The sequence below is a fragment of the Conger conger genome, chromosome 18 (genome assembly GCF_963514075.1).
Source record: "Conger conger chromosome 18, fConCon1.1, whole genome shotgun sequence".
NCBI classification, from domain to species: Eukaryota; Metazoa; Chordata; class Actinopteri; order Anguilliformes; family Congridae; genus Conger; species Conger conger.
In genome coordinates, this window is record NC_083777.1 from 30,060,269 (window position 1) to 30,086,542 (window position 26,274).

At 46.6% G+C, this 26,274-nt stretch overlaps 2 protein-coding genes across 4 annotated transcripts in view; one reads left to right on the forward strand and one right to left on the reverse strand.

Moving 5' to 3' along the window:
- The window catches only part of antxr1d (ANTXR cell adhesion molecule 1d), a 32,869-nt gene extending 8,079 nt beyond the window's left edge, over positions 1-24,790 (reverse strand). Inside the window, exons 1-14 of the mRNA XM_061228755.1 lie at positions 24,448-24,790; positions 14,316-14,387; positions 13,855-13,926; positions 13,186-13,267; positions 13,056-13,086; positions 12,882-12,955; positions 12,717-12,785; positions 12,155-12,235; positions 11,776-11,836; positions 5,722-5,820; positions 5,519-5,588; positions 2,321-2,399; positions 1,461-1,556; positions 609-647 (exon numbers count right to left, since the gene is read on the reverse strand). Coding sequence (XP_061084739.1) covers positions 609-647; positions 1,461-1,556; positions 2,321-2,399; positions 5,519-5,588; positions 5,722-5,820; positions 11,776-11,836; positions 12,155-12,235; positions 12,717-12,785; positions 12,882-12,955; positions 13,056-13,086; positions 13,186-13,267; positions 13,855-13,926; positions 14,316-14,387; positions 24,448-24,602 — 1,080 coding nt within the window. The 5' untranslated portion in view covers positions 24,603-24,790. The remainder of the gene's footprint in view (positions 1-608; positions 648-1,460; positions 1,557-2,320; positions 2,400-5,518; positions 5,589-5,721; positions 5,821-11,775; positions 11,837-12,154; positions 12,236-12,716; positions 12,786-12,881; positions 12,956-13,055; positions 13,087-13,185; positions 13,268-13,854; positions 13,927-14,315; positions 14,388-24,447) is intronic.
- The window catches only part of znf488 (zinc finger protein 488), a 43,091-nt gene that overhangs the window by 11,823 nt on the left and 4,994 nt on the right, over positions 1-26,274 (forward strand). For all 3 annotated transcript variants that reach the window (XM_061228752.1, XM_061228749.1, XM_061228751.1), the window contains one exon: positions 16,777-16,904. The gene's annotated coding sequence lies outside the window, so the exon portion shown is untranslated. The remainder of the gene's footprint in view (positions 1-16,776; positions 16,905-26,274) is intronic.

Genomic DNA, 26,274 nt, shown 5'->3' on the forward strand with positions numbered 1-26,274 from the left:
AAGTTTGGCCATAATGCTATTTGCTGCCATTGAGAGGAAGAATGGGACCGGACTTCAAATGCATTGAAAGACGCCCCAAGTCCCCCCAGAACCTCAATCTGGTGTGTGAGGCCACTATTTCCTCACGCAGATGTACAATCTAAGAGAACAAAACGCCACAAAGCTCCTTTATGTGCGCCGGGCTGTGATGGCTGCTCGCCTTTAACCCCCCTGTGAACAAAGCAAGCACAAGAGGGCCATTATGACACAGGCCTTCTACATATTCAGCCCCCTCAATGCCAGAGTTTGTGTAGTGATGAATGCTTTTTTTTTTTTACGGCCGTATATATTTCAACTTTCTTCTGGGAAATTTGAAAGATTAAAAAAAAAAAAAAAAAAAAAAAAAAATCAAAGTTCCTAAAAGACATCAAACTTTGCAAGAAAGACTATATATTTCAGCTGATGTATCCTTCCACAACCTCAGTTGGTGGGGGGGTAAGATTCATATTTATTCTGTGAATAGATCTCTGGGGTGGATAGAGGGATCGGTCAGGATCCTGGTGGAACGGCCTCTTTGAGGCGTGTAATTGAGGCCAGATGAGATTACCGAACTGGAGAAGGATACTCACTGGTTCCGGGGGAGGGGGTGGTGGGGGTTCTTTGATCACCTACAACATAAAACGCAGGAAAAAAGGGCTAAAATTTACAGATGCAGAAAACAAGTAGACCTGTACAGTTCAGAATATAGCATGCCAAATACACCATTCCTGATGGCATAGGGATGGCTTCTCATAAGGCTGAACTGACTGTATACACTCTCAGAACAAATGGTTCTGAAAGGAAGCCATAGACTAACCCGGTATAGTTTTAGGGTTCTTTGTCTGGGAGCTTTTGTACTTTTCACACCTATGACGGAGGGTTCCTTAAAGAACTAAAAAGGGTTCCTTTCTGGAAGCAAGCCAAAGAACCCCTTTTTTCTGAGAGCGTATGATCCGGGTTGTCGTGCTGAACATAAGGAAAGAATGATGAGTCGACGAAGATTACGTCATGTTCTTGGACACCGTACAAGAGCGCAGCTGGTTTTCGGACCTGAGTTATGGCCCCTCTGCAGTGAGAGCTGATGTGGAAACGGGCTAGATCTCAGCGAGGATGTGGAAACGGGCTAGATCTCCGCGAGGATGTGGAAACGGGCTAGATCTCAGCGAGGATGTGGAAACGGGCTAGATCTCCGCGAGGAAGTGGAAACGGGCTAGATCTCAGCGAGGATGTGGAAACGGGCTAGATCTCAGCGAGGATGTGGAAACGGGCTAGATCTCAGCGAGGGTGTGGAAACGGGCTAGATCTCAGCGAGGGTGTGGAAACGGGCTAGATCTCGGCGAGGGTGTGGAAACGGGCTAGATCTCAGCGAGGGTGTGGAAACGGGCTAGATCTCAGCGAGGGTGTGGAAACGGGCTAGATCTCAGCGAGGATGTTGAACTCACCACAGTGCAGCAGAGAGGCCAGAACCACCACATCAGCACGAGGGCCAGCAGCAGCAGCAGGATCAGCAGCGTGATCAGCAGGATCGTACCATCAAACTGGGCGGTAGAGGGACACACACACACACACGTAAAAACACCAAACAAAACACCGCCATGACTGCAATCCCAGAGAACACTTTAGTGTACGCGCATCAAGATGCTTCCGGGCAAGTAGGAGTAAAGTCAGAAGTAGTAAAAGTAGGTTGCTTTATAGTCAGAATAAAAGTAGGAATAAAGTCAAAAGCAAGTCTGTTCTGAAGTTTTTTGCTGTTTTTTATATTCTGCCAAAGATGTGACTGTTCTTATGAGAAGAGCTCAGGAATAAAGGGGAAGCCAGGAGAGGGAACCCCCTTGGGGCAGAAAGGCAGGAGACTTACAGCAGAGAGAAGGGCCCCTCTGATGAAACGGAGGGCAGAGGAGACCCGAGAGAAGAGGAAGAGGCTGAGGAAGAAGAGGGGGATGAAGATTTGTAAGAGAACACAAGAGACTGAATAGTCAGATAGTCAGATGTCAGATTTCAAGAACCAGAGGTGGAAAGTCCAGGCATGGGCCAGAAAGTAAAAGTCCTCCCCAGCACAGTGTTCCAACCAATTAGCACAATTCTTCAACCAGGAGGTAGAACTAATGAGTGAAATCAGCTGGCCAAGGGTGCACGGGTGGAAGAAACGCATGGCAGGACTTTTACTTTCTGACCCCATGCCTGGACTTTCCACCTCTGTCAAGAACCCAAAAGGCAAAGAAAGAATTTGGAGAGAGCCCTGTGCAGGAAAATTTACTTTGCAAATAAGTTCCCCCTGCAGCAGACGGTAAACGGTACTCACGCATTCGGTGGTGGTGATGTGCACAGAGCTGGTGATGAACGACAGGCCTTCATTCATGCTCACTTGTAGGTAGACGACCCTGAACACAAGCGGTTACGAGGTGAATTAATGCCCTCGCCCTTTTACGTGGGTGAATATTGAGATTAGCACGCAACAAAATGCTATTAAGCTGGTGTGGTTATGTGCATGGCCTTTATACGAGGAGCGGTATAGAGAAGACCCGGCTTACCCTTTGAAGAGTAGGCTTGTTTAGAATGTTTTAAGGTTCTAGAACTCCATTGCTTTCAATTAACTGTGGTGATTGTTACATCAGCTTTAGAATGTTCAGGTAAGAACATTCTATTCACATGTTTGTGATCTTACACCTTAAAAAAGGGTTAAGTTAAATAATTATTTTTAAGAAATAGCAACGCTTGCTTTCCAAATGAAATGACCCACACTGCAACTGCTGGGGCCATTTTTTTGGTTTATTCTTTCTTTTTTTCCCCCCCGTAACCAAACAGTATGTGACAGCCTGCCAAATTCCATGTGAGAGGGGCATGCAACCCTAGTCCTGGGGGGCTCGTGTTTCTGCTGGGTTTTGTTCCCACCAGTTACCCCCGATTTTCGAAACCATGCTCCGATGTCTAATGACAGTAAAATATTTTGACATGTACAGTCTATGGTGTTTAAAGAAACATCAGGTCAAGAGAGGCTTGATATAATTAAAAGCATGAAATTGGCACAAAATGCATAATCATATCACCCCTCCTTGAGCAACCTTCTTCTTGGGTTTAAAAAGGGTGAGTCTGGGGGAATCCAGATTGGTCATCAGAGAATGGAAGGAGCAGTTGGCTGGAGAAGGCTTTGAAAGCATGAGTTTGTCTGGTCTGGTCAGGAATATAGGCAGTCGAATGTCCAGTTAAGCACGTAACCATGTTTTCATTTATGCATAGTATGGATGTAGTGTCAGCAAGGTGCTTCACGATGATGAGAGGAAACTCTCACTCTGGATTATGGGATAAAAAGATTTTGGGTGGTTTGAAGGATGATATGTTCAGCTTTGGTCCCAAGGAGTGAATCATGGAAGCAAGTTTTTTTGGGGGGGGGCGAGGAGGGAGTAACCCTACCAGATGTGGCAGAAATGTCGGCCACTGGGTAGTCTCTCTTCGTGAGGGAGGGGGGGGGAACCTGAAGAAGGGGAGCTGTCACCAGGTCGCTATGAGGGACTGCTCTGACGGACAGTGGCCACCCTCAGCCTTCAGCCCTCCTCCATCCCACAATGCTTTGCGGTGACTGGTGGATGTTGTGTAGAAATCATGCCGGGGGTGTAGGATGGGGCGGGGGTGAATGTATGGAATTGGGAGGTGTGGTGACAGAGCGATCTCGTTTGCCATCAATCAGCGACTGGCTGCGTTTTCTTTTTTTGTTTTTTTTTTCATCGCTTCTTCCGGAAGCGTCTCGAGTCACGTCGCGTTTGCGTGACGGCGGCCGGGACTGTCAGAGCTTCGGTCGTCAAACCCCTCCCTCCTCTCGCTGATGTTCGAGGGGGAAAGAATCCAGACACAACGACCGACCTGATATTAGCTCACCAAGACTATCAGGAGAGTGATCATAAAATAGTTCACTTTTATAGGTAGCTCTATTTTTTCCAAGGAGCACATGAGCTCTAAGCTGAAAAATTTAGGAGCACATTAATGTAAGCAATCAGTGCCAAGCTATTTTTTTCCAGTTGGCACACGTCAATTTTAAGGAGCAAATGCTAAAATGGAAGCTCTGTAGAACCCTGCGATGAACACATTGGCAGAAATGGAAAGCCCTGGTTTTTGGAGCGCTTGGACTGGAATGGGGAAAACCATTCGGAGCAGTCTGGCAGGAACTGGAGCGCCCGGGTTGATCTTGATCTGGTCTGATCTCAGCTCGTTAGCATCCTGACAAGGGCAGTGAAGAGGCCGGCCCAGTTGGCTGACAGGTCGCACGAGCCTGATCCTGACGGACTGCGACCGGCGCAAATGCCAGTGACAAGAGAGACAGAGAGAGCCACTCCACCAGGAACCCCCTCCTCCCCCACCTGCTTCTGCACTGCTGCCTACATGGCTAATCATCATGTCATTATCTGCATTTGGCCATTTGGCCCATAGAGGTCTGTTCTTACCATCTCACACTGTCCCTTTGGCCCTTAGAGAAGGAGAACTGAATAAACTAACTGACTGGCTTTTTGGCTCATCCTTCACAGGTTAGACTTGTGCTTCGTCTCAGGCACTGCTCTACCCCAAACAGACCATAATTATTCCTTTTTACGCTTCAGCAACGAGAAAATGTTTGGGAGTTCCAGACCTGGTGGCGGGGATAAGGGGGAGCATACCATACCTCGCTTTTCACTCTGAAATTCAGCTGAATAAGGGGGTTTTCAAAACCCCAAGGGCTGGTTCTTGTGTGAGAAACTAACAGTCACACCAACCCAAGAATAAAAAGAAATGCTGGAGAATCCATGCACCCAGACCTCTGTCAGAAAGACAGATTTCCCCTTGGTGAGGGGGAAAAAATGTGACAGGCCAGTATATTTTAAATATTTATATTTGGTTTCCAAGGCAATGATTCAGTTCCATCGACAGGAAAGGAAGACCTCAGATGTCCCCGCAAAAATCTTTCTGACAAGAACAAGACGAATGACTTCCTCTAGGTGTCTGGACCCGGTCTGTGAGGCTCGGAGGCTGTTGGGTTTTTTTTCCCCGTTTTGAAACAGAAGAAGAAGAAGAAGAAGTTTTAAGGACCTGAAGTCTCTCTGGAGGGGGGGGGGGGGGGGGTGCTGGCGTGTCTGCTTCAGAATTGGGGGTTTGGCCTTTTGGCCCTGTGGTTGGGGGAAGGGCCCCCCGTCAGAACGGATCTACACCCTGGGGCCCAAAATCTAGGCCCCGCCTCCAGAGAACTCCTCACAGGAGTGAAGACGGTGTTGGCCCTCCTCGGCCATCGTCTAATTAAAGCCTCGTCTCAGACCTCCTTCAGATCCAGGGAGTGTCTCGATGCGTTAAGGAGAGCATCCCTGATTGATAAGAAGAGCTATAAATGACATTGGCCCTAATTTATCAAGGATTTCTGTGCCTTGTTCTGTTGCTGCCAGTGTTACGATTGAGATGCATTAGCCCGTTAAACAATTGCAGGCATTCATTGATTAATTATTATAATTAATTATTATTAATTGATGAATCAAACGCTCACTTTCCGACTTCGTCTATCACCGGCGCAGGGCAGAGCAGGTAGGTGTCCTCAATGTCTGCGGGTTTCTCATCTGTGAAAGGAAAGTACATTCTTTCATCATTATCCTCCTCTATTCCATCTTCCTTATTGGAATTATACTGGATGCTATGCCTCCGTTAATATGTGTGTTTGTACACACATGCACAAAGTGTATAACTACTCACTTATGGTGATGGTGTCATTGACTTTGAAGCTGCAGAGGACCTGGTCGATGTTTCTGGCATGTAGAAAACCATTCCCCCGCACCACCACTTGAAATGACTCTGAAATTGAGCAGAGAAAAAAAAAAACAGGCTAATATTAACATCAATAATCCATTTCATCCTGATGAGATTTCGTCATGAGATTAGATTTTCCTCATCATACCAGCAAGGATTTAAATGATATTACACGCCTTTCCTACCAGTTAGGCTACCAAAACTTTAGAAATGCAGTTCATAGCATTTCGGTAGCATTTATATAGCATTTTGGTACTGACAAAATGCAAGAAAGGAATGTGATATAAAATATATAAAATGAGTGAATACACAGTATAGACATGTATATTAACCATATTATCTCCGTCACATTAGGAAACACTGGGTGATTCATTCGCAGTTGAAATGGAAAATGTGAAAATAATTGTCAAAATGAAACATGTAAAATGGACACCTGGTTTGACAATGCCTGAATCGTTTGGAAGATGCAGCGAAGATGAGACGGCTCGTTGGGGGGGGTTATGTTTGCTCGCGCGGAAAGCTTCGCGAGCGACAGCAGCCGCACTCCCTCCACACAGATCCGTGTCTCACGCGGACCTTTCTAGAAATGCCACGCGCCATGACATCATAAAGTGCCGAGTCCCCCCCCCCCCCCCGGGAGGCTAGCCGGAGCGACGCTTTCATCCGCTCCATCCTTAACCTTTCACGTGCGCTGGGCTCAGCCAGCACCACGCTAGCACCACCGGGGCTAATAATAACCGTCATGTGGCTGGGGGACGTCATGGGAACGGGGACACGTGACCTTTGACCTCTCCGATCCCCCCCCCCCCCCCCCCCTAGGCTGTCCCGTGCTCACTGACTGACATATGTTAGAGATGGGGGGGGGGGGGGGGGTTGGGAGGAGAAAAAGAAAAACAGTTGTTGGCTTTAAAGCCCTGTCTGAGGGCCTGCCCTGGTGGCAGGTTTGGCTAGCCCCACCAAAGGGACTCAGGGGTTTGTCAGTCTGTGAGCGCAGCATCAGGGGAACGTCTTTGTGAACTGGTGCCAGCTTTGCTGTGGTTTATAACGACGAGCGGTCGGCTCACCTTTAGCGTTTCGGGAACGCCGTGAAGATCACTGGGTAAAGGGGGGGGGGTAAAAAAATAATCTGTGCACAATTTGCCATCAGGAAACTCTCACTCTTTAGAAAGGTCAGGAGAGTACTGTCACAACACAGATTGCTGTGAATCGCCCTCTCGGGCAGAAACGGTTTTCATACGTGTGTACATACATTGAAATGCCATCTCCTCTCGTTCCTCCTATTCCCTTGAAAATGTACACTGACACTGTCATTGAAAATGTACGATGCTAACTTATCACCAGTGCGTGTTCTAAGAAAATGTATCCGACTTTTTTTTTATCATGAAATTATATTGTGTAGATGTAGATATGAGACCCATTTGTGTATGTTTTTTTTTTTTCATCCACTTCCTGGAAAACGATTTCAAATTTAGATTTTATGTCATTGTGTACAAGGGGGCGTGTATGTCGATGAAGTCAATCAATCAATATCCTTTCATGCAGCGCATTCTTCCCCTCCTCATCTAACGTTGTAGAGTAGTGGTTAAGGTACACGACTGGGACCCGCACAGTCAGTGGTTCGATCCCCGGTGTAGCCACAATGCACTGCCATTGGGCCATTGAGCAAGGCCCTTAATCCTGCATTGCTGCATGGGAGGATTGTGTCCTAATCAACTGTACATCACTCTTGATAAGAGCGTCCGCCAAATGGCATTAATGTAATGTAATGCGAGTGATATGTCATATCACGGAAGATAGTGTGGCTCTAACCTCTGTTTCAGCTTGTCGTTAATTTGGGGTCCCGGTCTGGACCGTGTTCCCTTTTTGGGGGGCGTTACTGTCAGACGCGGTGTGGCAGGCCGTGATTGGACAGCGGTGGGGGGGAGGGGCAGGTGTGCGACGCTTTGCGTCCGCACCTGTGCGCACCTGTCCGCACCTGTGAGCACCTGTACGTTGGACGGGCTGTCGTGGCGGGGGCGAGGGAGTGTGAGTGCAATCAAGGCAACGATTGCGCTCCCAGACCGATGCCCTGTTCGCTGTTCGCTCAGCCTGGTCACTTCACGTCAGCGTGAGCGCGGAGATATAGCACTCAGACAGAGCTAGCGTAGCGGTGTGATGGGGGTAGATACGTCACTGACACAGAGCTAGCTTAGCGACTTGAAACAGCACTGACACAGAGCTAGCTTAGCGGCTTGACACAGCACTGACACAGAGCTAGCTTAGCGGCTTGATACAGCACTGACGCTGAGCTAGCTTAGCGACTTGATACAGCACTGACACAGAGCCAGCTTAGCGGCTTGATGCATCACTGACACAGAGCAGTGTGATGGGGGTAGATACAGCACTGATGTAGAGCTAGCTTAGCGACTTGATACTGCAGTGAGACAGAGCTAGCTTAGCGGCTAGATACCACATTAGCTTAGCGGCGAGATGGGAGAAGATATGGCACTCAGACATAGCCAGTTTGGCACAATGATCTGGGAGATGCATGCACTGAGAGTGAGCTAGCTTGGCGGTATGTTGGCGAGAGATGCAGCACCCAGACACCGCTAGCTTAGCACCATGATTGCACAGATACGCACTGAGACAGAGCTAGTTTAGCACCATGACTGCATAGATACGCACTGAGACAGAGCTAGTTTAGCACCATGACTGCATAGATACGCACTGAGACAGAGCTAGTTTAGCACCATGACTGCATAGATACGCACTGAGACAGAGCTAGTTTAGCACCATGACTGCACAGATACGCACTGAGACAGAGCTAGCTTAGCACCATGACTGCACAGATATGCACTGAGACAGAGCTAGCTTAGCACCATGATTGCACAGATACGCACTGAGACAGAGCTACCTTAGCACCATGACTGCACAGATACGCACTGAGACAGAGCTAGCTTAGCAGCGTGATTGCACAGATACGCACTGAGACAGAGCTAGTTTAGCACCATGATTGCACAGATACGCACTGAGACAGAGCTAGCTTAGCACCATGATTACACAGATATGCACTGAGACAGAGCTAGTTTAGCACCATGATTGCACAGATACGCACTGAGACAGAGCTAGCTTAGCATTATGATTGCACAGATACGCACTGAGACAGAGCTAGCTTAGCACCATGATTGCACAGATACGCACTGAGACAGAGCTAGCTTAGCACCATGATTGCACAGATACGCACTGAGACAGAGCTAGCTTAGCACCATGATTACACAGATACGCACTGAGACAGAGCTAGCTTAGCATTATGATTGCACAGATACGCACTGAGACAGAGCTAGTTTAGCAGCGTGATTGCACAGATACGCACTGAGACAGAGCTAGTTTAGCACCATGATTGCACAGATACGCACTGAGACAGAGCTAGCTTAGCACCAGGATTGAACAGATACGCACTGAGACAGAGCTAGCTTAGCACCATGATTACACAGATACGCACTGAGACAGAGCTAGCTTAGCACCAGGATTGCACAGATACGCACTGAGACAGAGCTAGCTTAGCACCATGATTGCACAGATACGCACTGAGACAGAGCTAGTTTAGCAGCGTGATTGCACAGATACGCACTGAGACAGAGCTAGTTTAGCACCATGATTGCACAGATACACACTGAGACAGAGCTAGCTTAGCATTATGATTGCACAGATACGCACCAAGACAGAGCTAGCTTAGCACCATGATTACACAGATACGCACTGAGACAGAGCTAGCTTAGCACCAGGATTGCACAGATACGCACTGAGACAGAGCTAGCTTAGCACCATGATTGCACAGATATGCACTGAGACACAGCTAGTTTAGCACCATGATTGCACAGATACGCACTGAGACAGAGCTAGCTTAGCACCATGATTGCACAGATACGCACCCAGACACAGCTAGTTTAGCACCATGATTGCACAGATACGCACTGAGACAGAGCTAATTTAGCACCATGATTGCACAGATACGCACTGAGACAGAGCTAGTTTTGCACCATTATTGCACAGATACGCACTGAGACAGAGCTAGCTTAGCACCATGATTGCACAGATACGCACTGAGACAGAGCTAGTTTAGTACCATGATTGCACAGATACGCACTGAGACAGAGCTAGATTAATATTTATATAATTTATATAATATCACGTCCGTTCAATTATATTTGTATAGCTTTTTTTTTTTTTTTACAGAAGACTGTCACAAAGATGCTTTATAGAGTAACAGAAGGGTAGAAAAAGGAGGGGGGTAAACCCTCACTGAAACCCAACTGTAAAAAAAACCTTCCCAGTGGTGAGGGAGAAACCCTCAATGAACTCAAATCTCACAGTGCCTTTTGTCTGTGATTTAATTAGCCTAATTACCGCATAATACGCTCCGCCAGTAATTAATCCTCTTATGGCAATTAATAACCATGTAATGTGTTCATTATGATGCTAATGCCACATGCAGATTAGATTAGCAGAATAATTTCACACAGACATGAGTGAATCATGGTTTTAATTATGCGGAGTCAAGAGTTTTGAGGGATTTTTAGTAGGAAAGAAACAGCCACTCAGGGGGGAAAAAAAAAAACTTAAGTGAAGTCAGAGGGTTTAGTACATCTGGGAAATGTATAAATCAAAGAAAACGGGTTGTTTGGCAAATATGCTGCTTAAATAACAAATGTAGCATACTGTCGTCATTGGAGGCCCTGGATATCTTTGTTTTATTTGTCAAATAGATTGCGTCGTTTTTTTTGTTCGGTCTGTTAAAAATGAGACTTGAGGCAGTCTGATTGTGTCTCATCTGTCAGCTGACGTGGCCCCTAGGCCCCTGGGGGGCAGTAATTACTCACCACTCGCACGGACCTGACATCTCAAGAAGCGACATAAAACTTATTGTCCGGCCCGGGCGGGGGGGGGATTAGCAGCGATCTCTCTTTGCCTGGGTGGGTCTTTCTGGCCTAGTTTGCCCCATCGTATACATTAAGGACCCCCCCCCCCCCCCTTTACTGAGTTTCCTCGGCCACTCAGGGCTTGGTGTGAGCCGGACGGAATGGCGAGGCGTTTAATTGGCCGGTCGGTGGAGGGGGGTGCTGGTGGGCGGGCAGGGAGACGGATGAGGCTTGACATGACCTTATTAGTGTGCTGTTCTCCGAGCGTGCGTACTGGATTATCTCCACGACACGGAGTCTCTGAGCCGCCATGTGCCCCGCTCTCGGGCCGTCCAATCATAAACCCCAGACCTGATCATCACTGCTCTCTGAGCCAATCACAAACCCAGACCCAGGTTTAGCACAGCTCTCTCTGAGCCAATCACAAACCCAGACCCGGGTTTAGCACAGCTCTCTCAGAGCCAATCACAAACCCAGACCCAGGTTTAGCACAGCTCTCTCTGAGCCAATCACAAACCCAGACCCAGGTTTAGCACAGCTCTCTCTGAGCCAATCATAAACCCAGACCCAGTTTAGCACAGCTCTCTCTGAGCCAATCATAAACCCAGACCCAGTTTAGCACAGCTCTCTCTGAGCCAATCATAAACTCAGACCCAGTTTAGCACAGCATTCTCTGAGCCAATCATAAAAACAGACCAGATCAGCACCACTTTCTCTGAGCCAATCATAAACTCAGACCCAGTTTAGCACAGCTCTCTCTGAGCCAATCATAAACCCAGACCTGATCATCACTGCTCGCTGAGCCAATCACAAACCCAGACCCAGTTTAGCACAGCTCTCTCTGAGCCAATCATAAACACAGACCAGATCAGCACCGCTTTCTCTGAGCCAATCACAAACCCAGACCCAATCAGGAATCAGAGCCAAGATGAAATGGCGGCGAGATACGGCCTCCAGAAAAATACCTCCTAATAATTCCTCCATTCTTACTGATATTTCATTGAAATTGAAACGGCATATCAGATTTTCATGTAAACAAACTCTTCTCATGTACACAGAATTATGTTGCCCTTCGATTGTAGCTTTGTTTTAGGGTCCTTACCTCCTGCACAGACGCTGGATGGCTCTGCCGCCAATATCTCGATGCACGACTTCTTTATGATCTGAAATATTACATGACGTTACATGACATTTATTTAGCCAGTGCTTTTATCCAAAGCAAGGCACAGTAAGTGCATTGGAACAACTACAGAACAGGCCAGGTGAGGTACAATTGGCATAAAGTATCAGTTATCCATAGCCATGAACACCAAGTCTAGTTCAACATGATAAATATGGGCTGAGTCAGTAAAGTTATGGCATGTCGTAAACTAGAAGCGAAAAGGCAACGTATGGGAAGTCACATTTAGAAATGGAGGTCAGATCGGTTTGGCTGTGCCCTTGACCGGCCAGCAAGCGCGGGCGATCCGAAAATAATTTACCGAGTCGATCATCCCTCGCAGGGCCTGAAACCCGCCCATGACAGGAAACACGTGCTCGATGGTGTCCGCGATCGTGGCCAGCTGCAGGACGACACGCAGCCCGTTATTCAGAGGAAGAAACCTCTTTCAGCCCAGCTCTGCTCCTTCAGAGCCCGAGCCCATAGTCAAGCAAAAGCACATTCTAGTCTGTTTTTATGTGGAATTCAGTGAAGGATGCCACTAGCTGGCACACACACATACACACACACACACACACACACACACACACACACACACACACACACACCCGAAACTGCAGTGGACCCTGGAGGCTGTAGAAGATAGTATATTCATTTAAAAAATGCATGATGAGTAACCTCCTGTCTATCTGTTTTTCAAAAGATGCCACTTGCACTCAAGCGCGCACACACACACACACACACACACACACACACACACACACACACACACACACACAAAACTGCACACCCAAAACTGCAGTAGACCCAGTAGTTAAACTACGAATAGAAGACAGTTATATGAATAAAATAAAAACGCATTATCAGTATCGCCTCCCGTTTACCTGCGTCTCGTTGAAGTCCTTAACCCCCACGCAGTACACGATGGCCCCCAGGGACCGCGCCCTCTCCGCCTGCAACGGGAGCAGAAACGAGCAGTGAGTGCCGTCGCCCCCCCCGATCAGACGGGCCGGCGGGACGCCCGAAACGGAGCGCGACGGGGCCCTCACCTCCCGCTGCGCCGTGTCCAACTGCTGCACGTTCAGCTCGCCGTCCGTCAGGGCGATGATGACGCTCGCCGTCCCTGTGAAGCAAGGAGGGACCGGCTCGACGTTATTTTAGTTATTCCGTCAGCGGAACGCGGCGGTACGGCATAGCGGCATCGACTCCCGGTGGACACTCACCGTAATTCTCGTAGTAAATTTGCTCGTTCGCCTGGAATTGCGACGGGGGAGAAAGTGGGGGAAACGTTAAAATGATACTCTTGGAAAAAAAAATCAGAAATGATAGTGAGTGTTTTAATAATGAGCCTACCTTTTCAAGGCCCAAGTGCATAAAGGTATCGCCCCCTGGTATCTCCTTCTTCAAAGAATTCAGCCCTTTCTGTATTTTATCCCTTAAAAACATGATAAATGTCAGCAACTGACTTTTTAAAACATTTTTGCATTTACCTTTGTGCCTACAGTACGACAGGAGAGTCAGTGACTATTCTACATGCTTCCGACACCACAGTACTACAGGAGAGGCAGTGACTATTTTACACCCTACAGGGCACGCAGTACTACAGGAGAGCTAGCGACTATTTCATACCCTACGGGTCACGCTGCACTATAAGGGAGTCAACACTAGCATCAATACCTGCCCATGGTGGCCCAATCCATTACATTACATTACATTAATAGCATTTGGCAGACGCTCTTATCCAGAGCGACGTACAGTTGGACAATCCTCCCCTGGAGCAATGCAGGGTTAAGGGCCTTGCTCAAGGGCCCAACGGCTGTGCGGATTTTATTGTAGCTACACCGGGATTCGAACCACTGACCTGGGTCCCAGTCATTTACCTTAACCACTACACTACAGGCCGCCCCACATTCCTGCACTGGGACCGTTCCTTCCACACCCAGCAGCTCCAGAACAATGGTTTTGTTTGATCTCATTGATAGCATTAGGCGGCAGACTCCTGCAGCGTTGGGGAATAGCTACCTGTTCTCTGTCAGCTTCATGATGGTGGTTCCCCGTGACGAGAAGACAATGAAGGACATTCTGAGCATCGGGCTGCGAGCGGGCACAGATCACCACAGCGTGAGGCTCTTCCACTAAAGCTCGTTATATTACATATCCACATTCATCAGAGGCTTTTATCCAGAGTGATTCTACAAAGCGTCTCTACATTCCATCCATTTATACATCTGGATAATTTACGGAAGCAATTCAGGAAATTATTGTTCCATATCCTTGCGCATTGATTAGCATCAGTAAGATATGAAAACTGCATGATTGAAAACTGAAAACAGACACTGTGAAAACATGTGGCTATGATAAGTATGAATATGACCAGTTAAGTGCACCTGAAAATGCATGTTAATTGTTTTCAAGTAATATCAAGCTCTTTTTTCTTTTTTTTTACAGAAATTGATGTAAAAGACATAAATCTTTACTCTTACCTGATGAATTTCTCTGCCAGATGTTCAACAAAGGAATAGATCTCTATCCAGTGATGTTTGACACTCCCAGATCTGTAAGGGAGAAAAAAAAAAACAGTCAGTGATGTTCTCAAGGCAAGGGAGTCGACAAAGAGTGGAATCAATTAAGATGCATTCACATGTGGATATTATTATTCCACCATACTGGCCTGTTCCTCTTATAATTATTATCTTTTACAGCTTCCATTTTATGTGAAACTACAAATCTTGGACCACCCTCTAATATGAACAAGGCTCATGAACGGCATAGAAATGTGGGTTCTGCATCTGAAGATGCACATGTTTGGCATCTCAGGGAATGGATTGGAAAGCGTTTAGGAGCCCGTCCCATGAATGAACCACCAGTGCTTGTATTTCATAGAGGGGTTGTCGTTTGAGATTAGATGATCCCTCTATAACAGCCCGGTAGTTTTACTAGTAAAAAAAAAAAAAAAAAATCTGTCCAAGCCATCGGGAATGTCCAAGCATATCTGTGAGCCCGCTGAACGTTTCACAAAGACATTGTGTCCAGTCAAGCGTGTGCCGTCCCTCAAAGTGTCGCCGGACAGTGGACAAACCTTCCACCTTGGCCTTTTACACTACATTACATTATTAGCATTTGGCAGACGCTCTTATCCAGAGCGACGTACAGTTGATTAGACTAAGCAGGAGACAATCCTCCCCTGGAGCAATGCAGGGTTAAGGGCCTTGCTCAAGCGCCCAACGGCTGTGCGGATCTCATTGTGGCTACACCGGGATTAGAACCACCGACCTTGCGGGTCCCAGTGATTTACCTTAACCACTACGCTACAGGCCACCCCATGCATAAGAGCTGCCACAGATTGGGTGTGATTGCAGGCGTCTGCTTGCACGACTTGCCCAGATCTTAGTCTTAGCTAAGGATCCATCCTTGCTAGTCTGCAGTTTAGCGCCCTTTCCAAAAAAAAAGTTTCACCTTTATATCGGCTGCGCTTTAAACCGTTCTGCTGGCTAGTGTTTCTTTGCAGTTACACTCTGTACTACCGTGGAGGAAATTACGCGAGGCCTTGTTTAGTTCAGTCGACTGAAGCAGACGGAACCTTAAAACCACACTCAAGTTAAATCGAGTACCTAAATCAAGTCAAGATACTTGATTTAACGTACATAATTTCAACTCAAAGGAAGGAAAAACATGTCTAATTTAATGTCCTGTTCTGAACCGTAGCGTTTATGTATCTGCCGTTTGAAGGCTCAGTAGAAGGTCTGGAGAATATTGTTTAAACACTGATGCAATACTCTCCCAGCTCTATGATTCACTTTATGGCCTTTTTTTTTTTTATTATTGTTCCATAAAAAACTCGACTGGCTGGTACAGGCCCTGCCAACAGTGTAGCGCTGGGGCCTGTTGCCGTCAACGAAATGCCACCGTGAAACCCACATAAAGCTCCTGCAGTCGGCCAAAATGTGCACGCAAGCACAGTGCAAAACCCACGTAACGCTCATACAGTCGGCTCACAAGCCTAACGAACGTGCCAGTTGCATAAGGAGCCCTTTTGAAGAGGGCTGAACGCACAGTCAGCTGATGCACTCTGGGCTGCGCGTCGTTCTGAAATGAGCCCGTTTCCACTCGCTTCCTTCCATGACTACGGAGCGTTTGATCCAGGCCGCTGCTTTGATGTCGCTCCGCTGCGGAGCCCCAGTTGTTCAAACATGGTTTAGCCCGAGGGGCTCTCCCCCCTGTGAAATCAGCGGCACGGCAGTGGGTGGAGGGGTCCTGGAAGTGTCTCTGGTTTCCTGGAAGTGTCTTTGGGTCCTGGAAGTGTTTTCTGAGTGTACTGTGGTCTGAGGATTTCGGACCAGTTCAGCTTCACCTGTCCAAACAGCAGAGAGGGAGGATGTGGCTCATTCTTGTGGCGAGATCCCAGATGAAAGCCGGATAAATAAAGCTGTGGGGGGGGGGGGGGATTTCCTAATTAAATCCAGTTTTTATTTAGGCTTATGGTTAAATGAGATTTTGAAAGTTCTCATTTGTGTGTAACTCGCTTGCCTAATCGTTCCTACGTCTCTGACCCTGTGTCCTTTTGTTTTGTGTAATTTCTAGGGATTTATTGAGCTGGAGTTTTCCCAGATTGGAAAACCCGGATGTATTCCTAATGTAGGCCAGTCTCATCCTTATGCTGTCTGAACCACTTCCACACTTTGATTTACCCCCTATTTCATCTTCACTTAAACTGTACATTCTGTTTTTTTGTTTTTGTTTTCTTTTGTTTGTTTTTTTTTTTTTTTTTCCTGTATTTCTGTATTTTTTACAGTGAACCCATTGTCTCTAAGCACTTCAGTACAGGCATCTCATCTGTGAATGGATCTCGACTGAAGGTACATCAGGGTTAGGTCCAGGTACATCCAGGTACATTAAAGCCAAAACTACCTGGATGAAAACTGATGAAGGTGTGTTTTATTTCAGGATTGAGCATCCCGTGGTGGTTGAGGAACAGATTGTTCATGAGAGAGTGAGAGAGAGACGGAGACAGACGGAGAGATCTTTCCTCTGCTGGTTCCCCAGTGATGCATCCAGGTGTGGAACTTGTGCAGGTAAACTCCAGCCCCTATGCTGCATGTGCTGACTCTGTCCACAGAACTATGTCAGGCAGGGTTTCAGTGGCATTGGATCAAAGCTTGAAAGTTTTCCCACATTGGCCACTATAGGTTTTTAGGGTTTCAAAAAAAAAAAAAAAAGGATTCCTTGTGAAAGACATCCACTGTGAAGCTCTGTGAGAACCTGGTTGTAAATGGTGCAATGAGAAATAAAGACCCATTAGCTGTCAGTTAGCGCGCTAACCATCATGAGCTGTGGTTGTGGCCTTCACTAGACTCAAAGGATTAAACACCTTTAGAAATGAACACTGGCTTCCTCACTCCCGAAGCCAACCACAGTCACACCATAACTTTCCACAACTTCCCCCTCTTTCCTGCCTTACCAGGCAATGAGCTGCCTTTAATCCCCCCCGGACAAGAGCCCCTCCCCCACTGCCCTGATCAGTTGGCCCATGTCAAAGCCAGAACCAAAACTGCTTAACTTCTGATGAAATCAAAAAAAAAAAAAATCCAAGTGGAACATCTCTACAGAAAAAGCTGAGTCACAGTTCATTCTGAGCCTGCAGAGACCACCTACAGTCACACTAAGATGCTCTGTACTCTGCCTACTCTTTATACTCTCATGGAAGCACTGAGGTCTTATTTTCCACAATTAAAAAAAATCTCCTCAAACCTGTGGCCAGTCTTCCCTGCTCATTCACAGTTCATGGTTGTAACCCTTTCCTGATATTTTTCCCCAATCGAAAATAAAGGCCACAAAGTCAGATAACCGCCTCAACCCCCTTCCTCTCCAGCCACAAAATCCCAACTCTTCACTCTGCTGACCACATTATCGTTACTGTTAAGAGGTAACGCGAAGCAATTTTGCTCCAAAGTAAATAAAATTCCAGCATTCCAGGATCGCAGAGTATACAGCGTCGAATACTGAAAATTACATGTACAAAATGAAACCCGGTGGCTTGGTATTTATATGATTTCTTTGTTATTACGCGAGGGTCATTGGGTGGCATTTTAAGGTCTCGAGACATTCTGTCAGTGGCATAGCACCGCTTAGTCTATAAAGCGTAGCGAAAGCTTAGCGATGCGTGCCAGCCAGCAGATCCCCGGGCTTTTATTAAACTTTACAGAGGAAAGGGCAAAGTGTGACCACAAATTCTGTCAACCCAAAAAGTACTAAAGCCAAACCTTTAAACAGAAACAGTCATTCCCTGTTTTTTTTTTTCCCCCTCATTTCCTCAATCAGAAACGACAATGGCAAATGTCCCACAATCTCATTTTGGCAGGAGCAGGTGGTGTCAGAACCTGCACCCCACTCCCTTTGCCATCCCATCCCCACTGCATCCCATCCCATTCCCGCCTGTATCCCATTGCCATCCCCATGCTATTCCCACTGCATCCCATCCTATTTCCAATCCGTTCCCACCTGTAATCCATTCCCGCCTATATTCAATTCCCATTCCCACCTGTATTCCATTCCCTCCTGCATCCCATCCCATTCCCACCTGTATCCCATTCCCATCCCATTCCCACCTGTATCCCATTCCCACCTTGTGGGAAGCAGCAGCACATTCCCAGCTCTTCCACGGATAATGACCCTGGACTGTAACGCGACAGAACTGCACATCCCCGCCAACTAAAGCTATGACTCAGTCCGACCACAATTAAACCTGTCCTGTGCTGCACTTAGTCCTAAACTTCAAGCACTATGTTTAAGCACATTTTACACTGCATTTCCTGTCCAATGACAGAACTTAATGCTGTAAATTTCCTCAGCCACTGCACATAACACCGCTGTCAGTGGCTAAAGAACAAACTTTGTCCCCAGTTTAAATAATAAGCTAATGAAAGGACCATTTGGTTAGACTTTCATATGACTCCAGAGAAACCAGCTCTAGGACTAGCCCATCGAGCATGTTTGTTTCTTTAAACTCTCGAAGGCACTAGGCAACCAAGAAAAAAAAAATACTTTATTAAGACTTAAGTATTTCCTGTTAATATGTTTGGAGCAATTAAAGAGAAAATCTCGCAGAAACTGTCTTTGTGTGTGTGAATTATGAACAGTCTATGTACTTGCCCCTAAAACTGTTAATTTAATGACAGTTAAGAGTCCAGGCTGTGCCACAGGCTACCGACCCTGAGTTCTGAGTGTTTATTTCTCTTGTTTCTGGCATGTGTGACTTATTTATAGTCTGCCACTGTATTTTTATGTCTCTTGACTCTGGGGACGGAAAAAAAACACAAAATGACTGCTTACCACCCAGGTAATTATATGTTCAATGACAGCTACTGTCCATGAGAATGTGAAGAATCTTGCAAAACTGTAAGGGCCAAAAGACTTCCAATGTAAAAAATGAGATTGATTTGTGCATTTTCAGGATGGAATGTATATAGCACATTTATTCAAAGCGCTTTACAATTGATGCCTCTCATTCACCCATTCACACACACACATACACACACACACACACACACTCACACACACACTCACACACACACACTCACACACACACACACACACACACACTCACACACACACACACACACACACACACACACACACACTCACACACACACACTCACACACCAGCTCGTCGGGAGCAATCGGGGGTTAGGTGTCTTGCTCAGGGACACTTTGACACAGCCCGGGTGGGGGATCGAACCGGCAACCTGCAGACTGCCAGACGACCGCTATTACCTCCTGAGGTGATGTCATCCCCGTACTTGAATTCAAAATAATGGGGCGAAAGCAAGATTGATTTGCGTGTGAATGCGAGTGGTTTCAGGTGCTTGAGTCTGTCGAAAGACCAGCCTGTGGAAGTCGGCGAGTGTGACTAACAGAAACGTTAACGTCCGGTGTCTGTTCGCCCGAGCGCACAGCTTTTGAACCGTTTCCGTGTGCTCGTGAGAGACTGCAGCTGGCAGACACATGAGCTCCAGCCCCTGTAGACACGATCACCGCTCTCAGCTTCCTCCAGCGCCTTACCTCATGTCCGTGGCGACCGCTAACATAGCCGCTAACATAGCCGCTAACATAGCCGCTAACATCCCTACACACTCCACACACCCGCTAACATCCCTACACACTCCACACACCCGCTAACATCCCTACACACTCCACACACCCGCTAACCTCCCTACCCACTCCACACACCCGCTAACATCCCCACACACTCCACACAGCCGCTAACATCCCCACACACTCCACACACCCGCTAACATCCCTACACACTCCACACACCCGCTAACATCCCCACACACTCCACACACCCGCTAACATCCCTACACACTCCACACACCCGCTAACATCCCTACACACTCCACACACCCGCTAACATCCCTACACACTCCACACACCCGCTAACATCCCCACACACTCCACACACCCGCTAACATCCCTACACACTCCACACACCCGCTAACATCCCCACACACTCCACACACCCGCTAACATCCCTACACACTCCACACACCCGCTAACATCCCTACACACTCCACACACCCGCTAACATCCCTACACACTCCACACACCCGCTAACATCCCTACACACTCCACACACCCGCTAACATCTCCACAAACTCCACACACCCGCTAACATCCCCACACACTCCACACACCCGCTAACATCCCTACACACTCCACACAGCCGCTACCATCCCTACACACTCAACACAGCCGCTAACATCCCTACACACTCCACACACCCGCTAACATCCCTACACACTCCACACACCCGCTAACATCCCTTCCCACTCCACACACCCGCTAACATCCCTACACACTCCACACACCCGCTAACATCCCTACACACTCCACACACCCGCTAACATCCCTACACGCTCAACACAGCCGCTAACATCCCTACACGCTCAACACACCCGCTAACATCCCTACACACTCTACACAGCCGCTAACATCCCTACACACTCTACACAGCCGCTAACATCCCTACACACTCCACACACCCGCTAACATCCCTACACACTCTACACAGCCACTAACATCCCTACACACTCAACACACCCGCTAACATCCCTACACACTCCACACACCCGCTAACATCCCTACACACTCTACACAGCCACTAACATCCCTACACACTCAACACACCCGCTAACATCCCTACACGCTCAACACAGCCGCTAACATCCCTACACGCTCAACACAGCCGCTAACATCCCTACACACTCAACACAGCCGCTAACATCCCTACACACTCAACACAGCCGCTAACATCCCTACACACTCCACACACCCGCTAACATCCCTACACACTCTACACAGCCACTAACATCCCTACACGCTCAACACAGCCGCTAACATCCCTACACGCTCAACACAGCCGCTACCATCCCTACACGCTCAACACAGCCGCTAACATCCCTACACGCTCCACACACCCGCTAACATCCCCACACACTCCACACACCCGCTAACATCCCCACACACTCTACACACCCGCTAACATCCCCACACACTCCACACACCCGCTAACATCCCCACACACTCCACACACCCGCTAACATCCCCACACACTCCACACACCCGCTAACATCCCCACACACTCCACACACCCGCTAACATCCCCACACACTCAACACACCCGCTAACATCCCCACACACTCAACACAGCCGCTAACATCCCTACACACTCAACACAGCCGCTAACATCCCTACACACTCCACACACCCGCTAACATCCCTACACACTCCACACACCCGCTAACATCCCTACACACTCCACACACCCGCTAACATCCCTACACACTCAACACAGCCGCTAACATCCCTACACACTCCACACAGCCGCTAACATCCCTACACACTCCACACACCCGCTAACATCCCTACACACTCAACACAGCCGCTAACATCCCTACACACTCTACACACCCGCTAACATCCCTACACACTCTACACAGCGGGGTACAGACCTTCTTCCTTCCTGCTTCCTAGGAACAGGGACAGTACAGACTTTTAAAATCAGTCTGGTGCACTTTTGGTTTATTTTAAACCATAGTAAGCAGGTCAAGTGTAGCATAGTGAACAAGCCATACTAACCCTTTGTTCATTGTGTCTTATTAAACAGCAGGTTGGGCGTATGGCAGTCTGATTCAGCTTTTTGTTTAAAGTTTCCTGTAAACATTTAAAAATAGCAACTTCAACTCTTTCCAAAAAAGCTGTTTTGTAATTACCTGCAGTGCTCTTACATTGCATGTACAAGCATTTTAAAGCCCTCTGCCAAAATAGGGCCTGGACATGTTAATCATGTTGCAAAAAATAAATCTCTTAAAAATTGCAAACCCTGGCCCTCTTGGTTGGCTTAATTGCACCATGCAAGATCAGTCGAACACAGAAAAGTACTGTTACGTATTTGACTGCATTGCTCTGTATTAGTGTCTGCAAAAGGAATTAATGCTAACATCTTACAGTGTCGACACAAATAGAAATAAACAACATGTGAGTTCGTACGTTAACTGCATCTTGCATCAGTGGCAGTTCCTTTCAGACAGCTAGGCTTCTGTCCAGAAACCCATCTGCAGCAATGAACGCCTTAGAAGTTAGAGTTTAGAGCAGGAAGCTTCTTAACGAGCCTCTGATCGTTTGAAGCTGATTGGGCCAGCAGCCTAATCAGCCTTCCTTCAAAGATAACATCGTCCATCCTGGCAGGACCGTTTCCGTCCTCGTGTCCTAAAAATCCTGGCAATCCCTCCATCTTGTTTGTAGGCCAACAAACTACATATTTTGCTCTCACAGATGATGCATGTTCCTTGTGTGCAAAGTAGTCCCATATACATTAATTTAGCCGAAACCTTTATCCAAAACGACTTACAGTTGGTAAGACTAAGTAGGGGACAATCCCCTCTGGAGCAGTGTGGGGTTAAGGGCCTTTCTCAAGCTCCCAATAGCTGTGTGGATCTTATCATAGCGACACTGGGGCTTCAACCACCAACCTTCCAGGGTCCCAGCCAAGCACCTTAGCCACTAGGCAACAGACTGCCTCATGTGTGCCAAATAGTCCCATATACTCTGCATGTAGCAATGTATTTGCGCCAGACCTGTGAATGATTCGATTTGATTTTGATTTGAACGTTGGTGCATACGTCTCAAAAGCCACATATTTCGCCCTCCGAGAGTAAAAGGACAAACCTGATGGAATACTAAAGCACTTATGGCTGCAAAACTATGTGACAAAATGTCTTTACCATGTCTATCAATAATCCTGTCTACAACCAGCGGTCAGAAATGTCAGATAGCTCATATGACCTTGAAGGTATAAGACTGAAGAACCTAACCTCAGAATGGTGCTAAAGAGGCAGGGATAGGATGATCAATCGGTCAGTGTATCCTCTTATATACAGTATGCTAAGGTAAGCTTTACCCCCCTCCCCCCTTCCTTTATCCATTAAAAACTGCACACACAGCACTGTGTAGTGTAGAGCTGGCACATAACATTTGCGGATAAGTGTTGCTGATTACTGTTCAATTCTGTATAATCTGAACGAAAAGCATTTTGGATGAATAATACAGTAATCCGTTACATCTGATCAAACGTTTTCTCAGATTCTTTTTAGAAAAAAACGATCACGCAGCATCACGTGATGGTGTTAAAGGAAAAGCTTCTTTCTCAGACGTGGTCGCGTCACAGGCGTGCCTCCCGGTCGAGTTTCAAAGTAGGAAAAAAGACCGAGTAAAAAGTTCGGATCTTTTTAAAGCGCTTGGTCAGCGCATATATTCAAGACGCGCCGCCCCATCCCTCATCTCAGCACATAGTCACGCAAGAGTTTTATTTGTAGCTTGCTCACCAAATTTATTCACTGCTCCACAGAAAAACATGAATAGATAAATGATCTTCCTTGGGTTTACAACGTGAAATGGCAACTTATGGGTCTACACCGTCCGTGTTTGCCATTAAACGGCAAGATTACAATTTACACATACATTAGGTTTTAACTTCAAATATATTTGTAAAACGGCCATCAACGTAGTACCATACCATATGAAGGCAGCTATCTAGCTAATTGCTCAAAACGAAACGGTCTCGCGTTTTTGTATTGGAAACAATCTCCTCAGTCATCTGGCACAGCTGGAGTGTCCGGCTACATGGGATAAGATGTGTAACCCAATAGCCTACATACATCCTTCCCTCCTGACGGTGGGGGATGTGCTGTTCTCAAACTGAGAGGATATGGAAAATGCAATAACGACCGCAAGTCATTGGCAGACTGTGTGGGGCTTGTGTTATAACAGGGAACAGATAATCTAACTTACTGTGTGTTGAAATAAATCGATCGAGTTGATAATCGAATTAAAAAGAACAACGGGTGTTACAGTGTCCCCCGTTCATAAAACACGACGGCTTCCCGAGTCCCATAAGACAAAGAGGTGAAAGTAGTTCAGAGGTGTAACAGGAGAGCGCCGAGGGGAGAGGGGGTGCGTGACCATCGCTATGCCCCAGCCGGGTCTCGAGACAACTGCTCCGTTGCGTGGCTACGCGCAATGAGGAGTGAATAAAATGCCATAAATATGACAGCCACTTACTTGTCGAGGACAAAGTACAAGTCGAAAGCGCCTTGACAAGACCTCTCCTCCTCTTCAACATCCTCCTCTGTCTGTGCCTTGACTGAAGGGAGTGTGAACACGAAAAATCCAAGAAAAACCACTGCAAGGCACGCGTTAATCAAAGTGCTCGCCATCTTTTTTTCCCAAAACTGTTTGATGTCCCCCAAAAAACACACAGCCCAGAAATTCAACGGCGTTTCACATTATTCCCAAAGTCTTGGAAAGGTTTCCTCCGGGAAGAGCGAGCACAAAGGGTGATTTGGGCAGCACTGCTCCGCGCTTCCCTCGCGTCAGAAGGCGCAGTTTCTAAACATTACGGACACACACCGCCTTCCTTCGGGCAGGACGACGAAAGGATGGACGCGGCTACGGAAAAAGGCAAACACGTGTGTTCGGAAAAACGACTTCCCCTTTCCGGGCGAAAGAATAACTTGCGAATAACGTTAATAACAACAACACAAATTACATATACTATAATCTATCAATCCCAAATTTCATTTATTTATGTTGGAGACCTTGTGCGCGTCGGTACAACACCCAGGCTACTTTTTTTGTACGAATACACAATAAATTACAAAGCACACTGTGCGGTAAAATGTATATAAAACAGATCCATTAGTACTATATGCTAGTTTCCTGTACAGAAAGGGAAAAACCGGGAGGGCTTGCTGCAGTGCTGGCACGGAATAAAATGAGCTCTACATCTGCACGAGTTGGTTAAAAAAAAAAAAAAAAGTCTCGGCTTCATATTTCTGATCTGCCCGCATAGAAAAAATCTCAAAGTTCTGGCCCCACCTTATTTGCTCCGAATTCATTTAGAAGAAAATGGCCAGGAGACTGTTATATATTTTTTGTTTAACATTGCCTCGCAAACGATGAGAGCGAATACAGAATGTTTGTAGATTTCTCTTGGTCTGCCAACACACAGATTGTACAGAGAACACCATTATTGCCTATTTAAAAAATAATATTTAATTATACATTAAATTATATTATACCCATTTAAAAAGAAAACGTTTACTTGTGCAAGAATATGAGATAATAGTAAGCCTAACAAATGAAGCATGCCTTGTCATACCAAAGGAAGTGGAGACAAAGCAAAGATTGAAGTCCTGTATGGTACGGCTGGCTCAGCTGTTTTGAAACATCCTATTTTTGGATGACACAACTGTCCAAATTCAAAAGCAGAGCTCAACTGAAAGCTTTTTTTATCCTATAGGTAGAATATTTTACCATAATTAATCAAATAGCACGTCCTATAAGGTGCTGAAAACCAGACTCTTAGCTTCTCCAGAAAACAAAACAAGTAAACATTTATCAGGCTTTTATTCAAGACATCTGTTTTTAAGCAAGCCTTCAAAACACTGTACTGTGCACAGAGCAGTAGAGGATAATAATGGAGTTTGGGTAATTTGTGGCATTAGAATAGGATTACAAAACATTATTTATTTTATTTTATTGAATATCCATTGCAGTGTAGTGAGGTTCAAAGAGTCCTATGTCCCCTTCGGGGGATAAAATATAATTGCCGGGTCTTAGAAGGATATTGGATTCTGGCTACTAGTAAAATGGAGCATTAGGCTACTAAATAACATATGGTCTGGTTTAATCTTGTTTGGCCGCGGGACCAAGTGCATTATACCTATTGTAAAAATGTGAACTTGCTGTAATCTGGTGAGCACTTTGCTAATTTGTGTGCATCGTAGAATTCAACTGATTAATTGAGGAAATTACCACCTATATATAACCATGCAATGTAATTAAGTATGTCAAAAATAGCCCTGATATTTTCTGTCAAGTGATGGG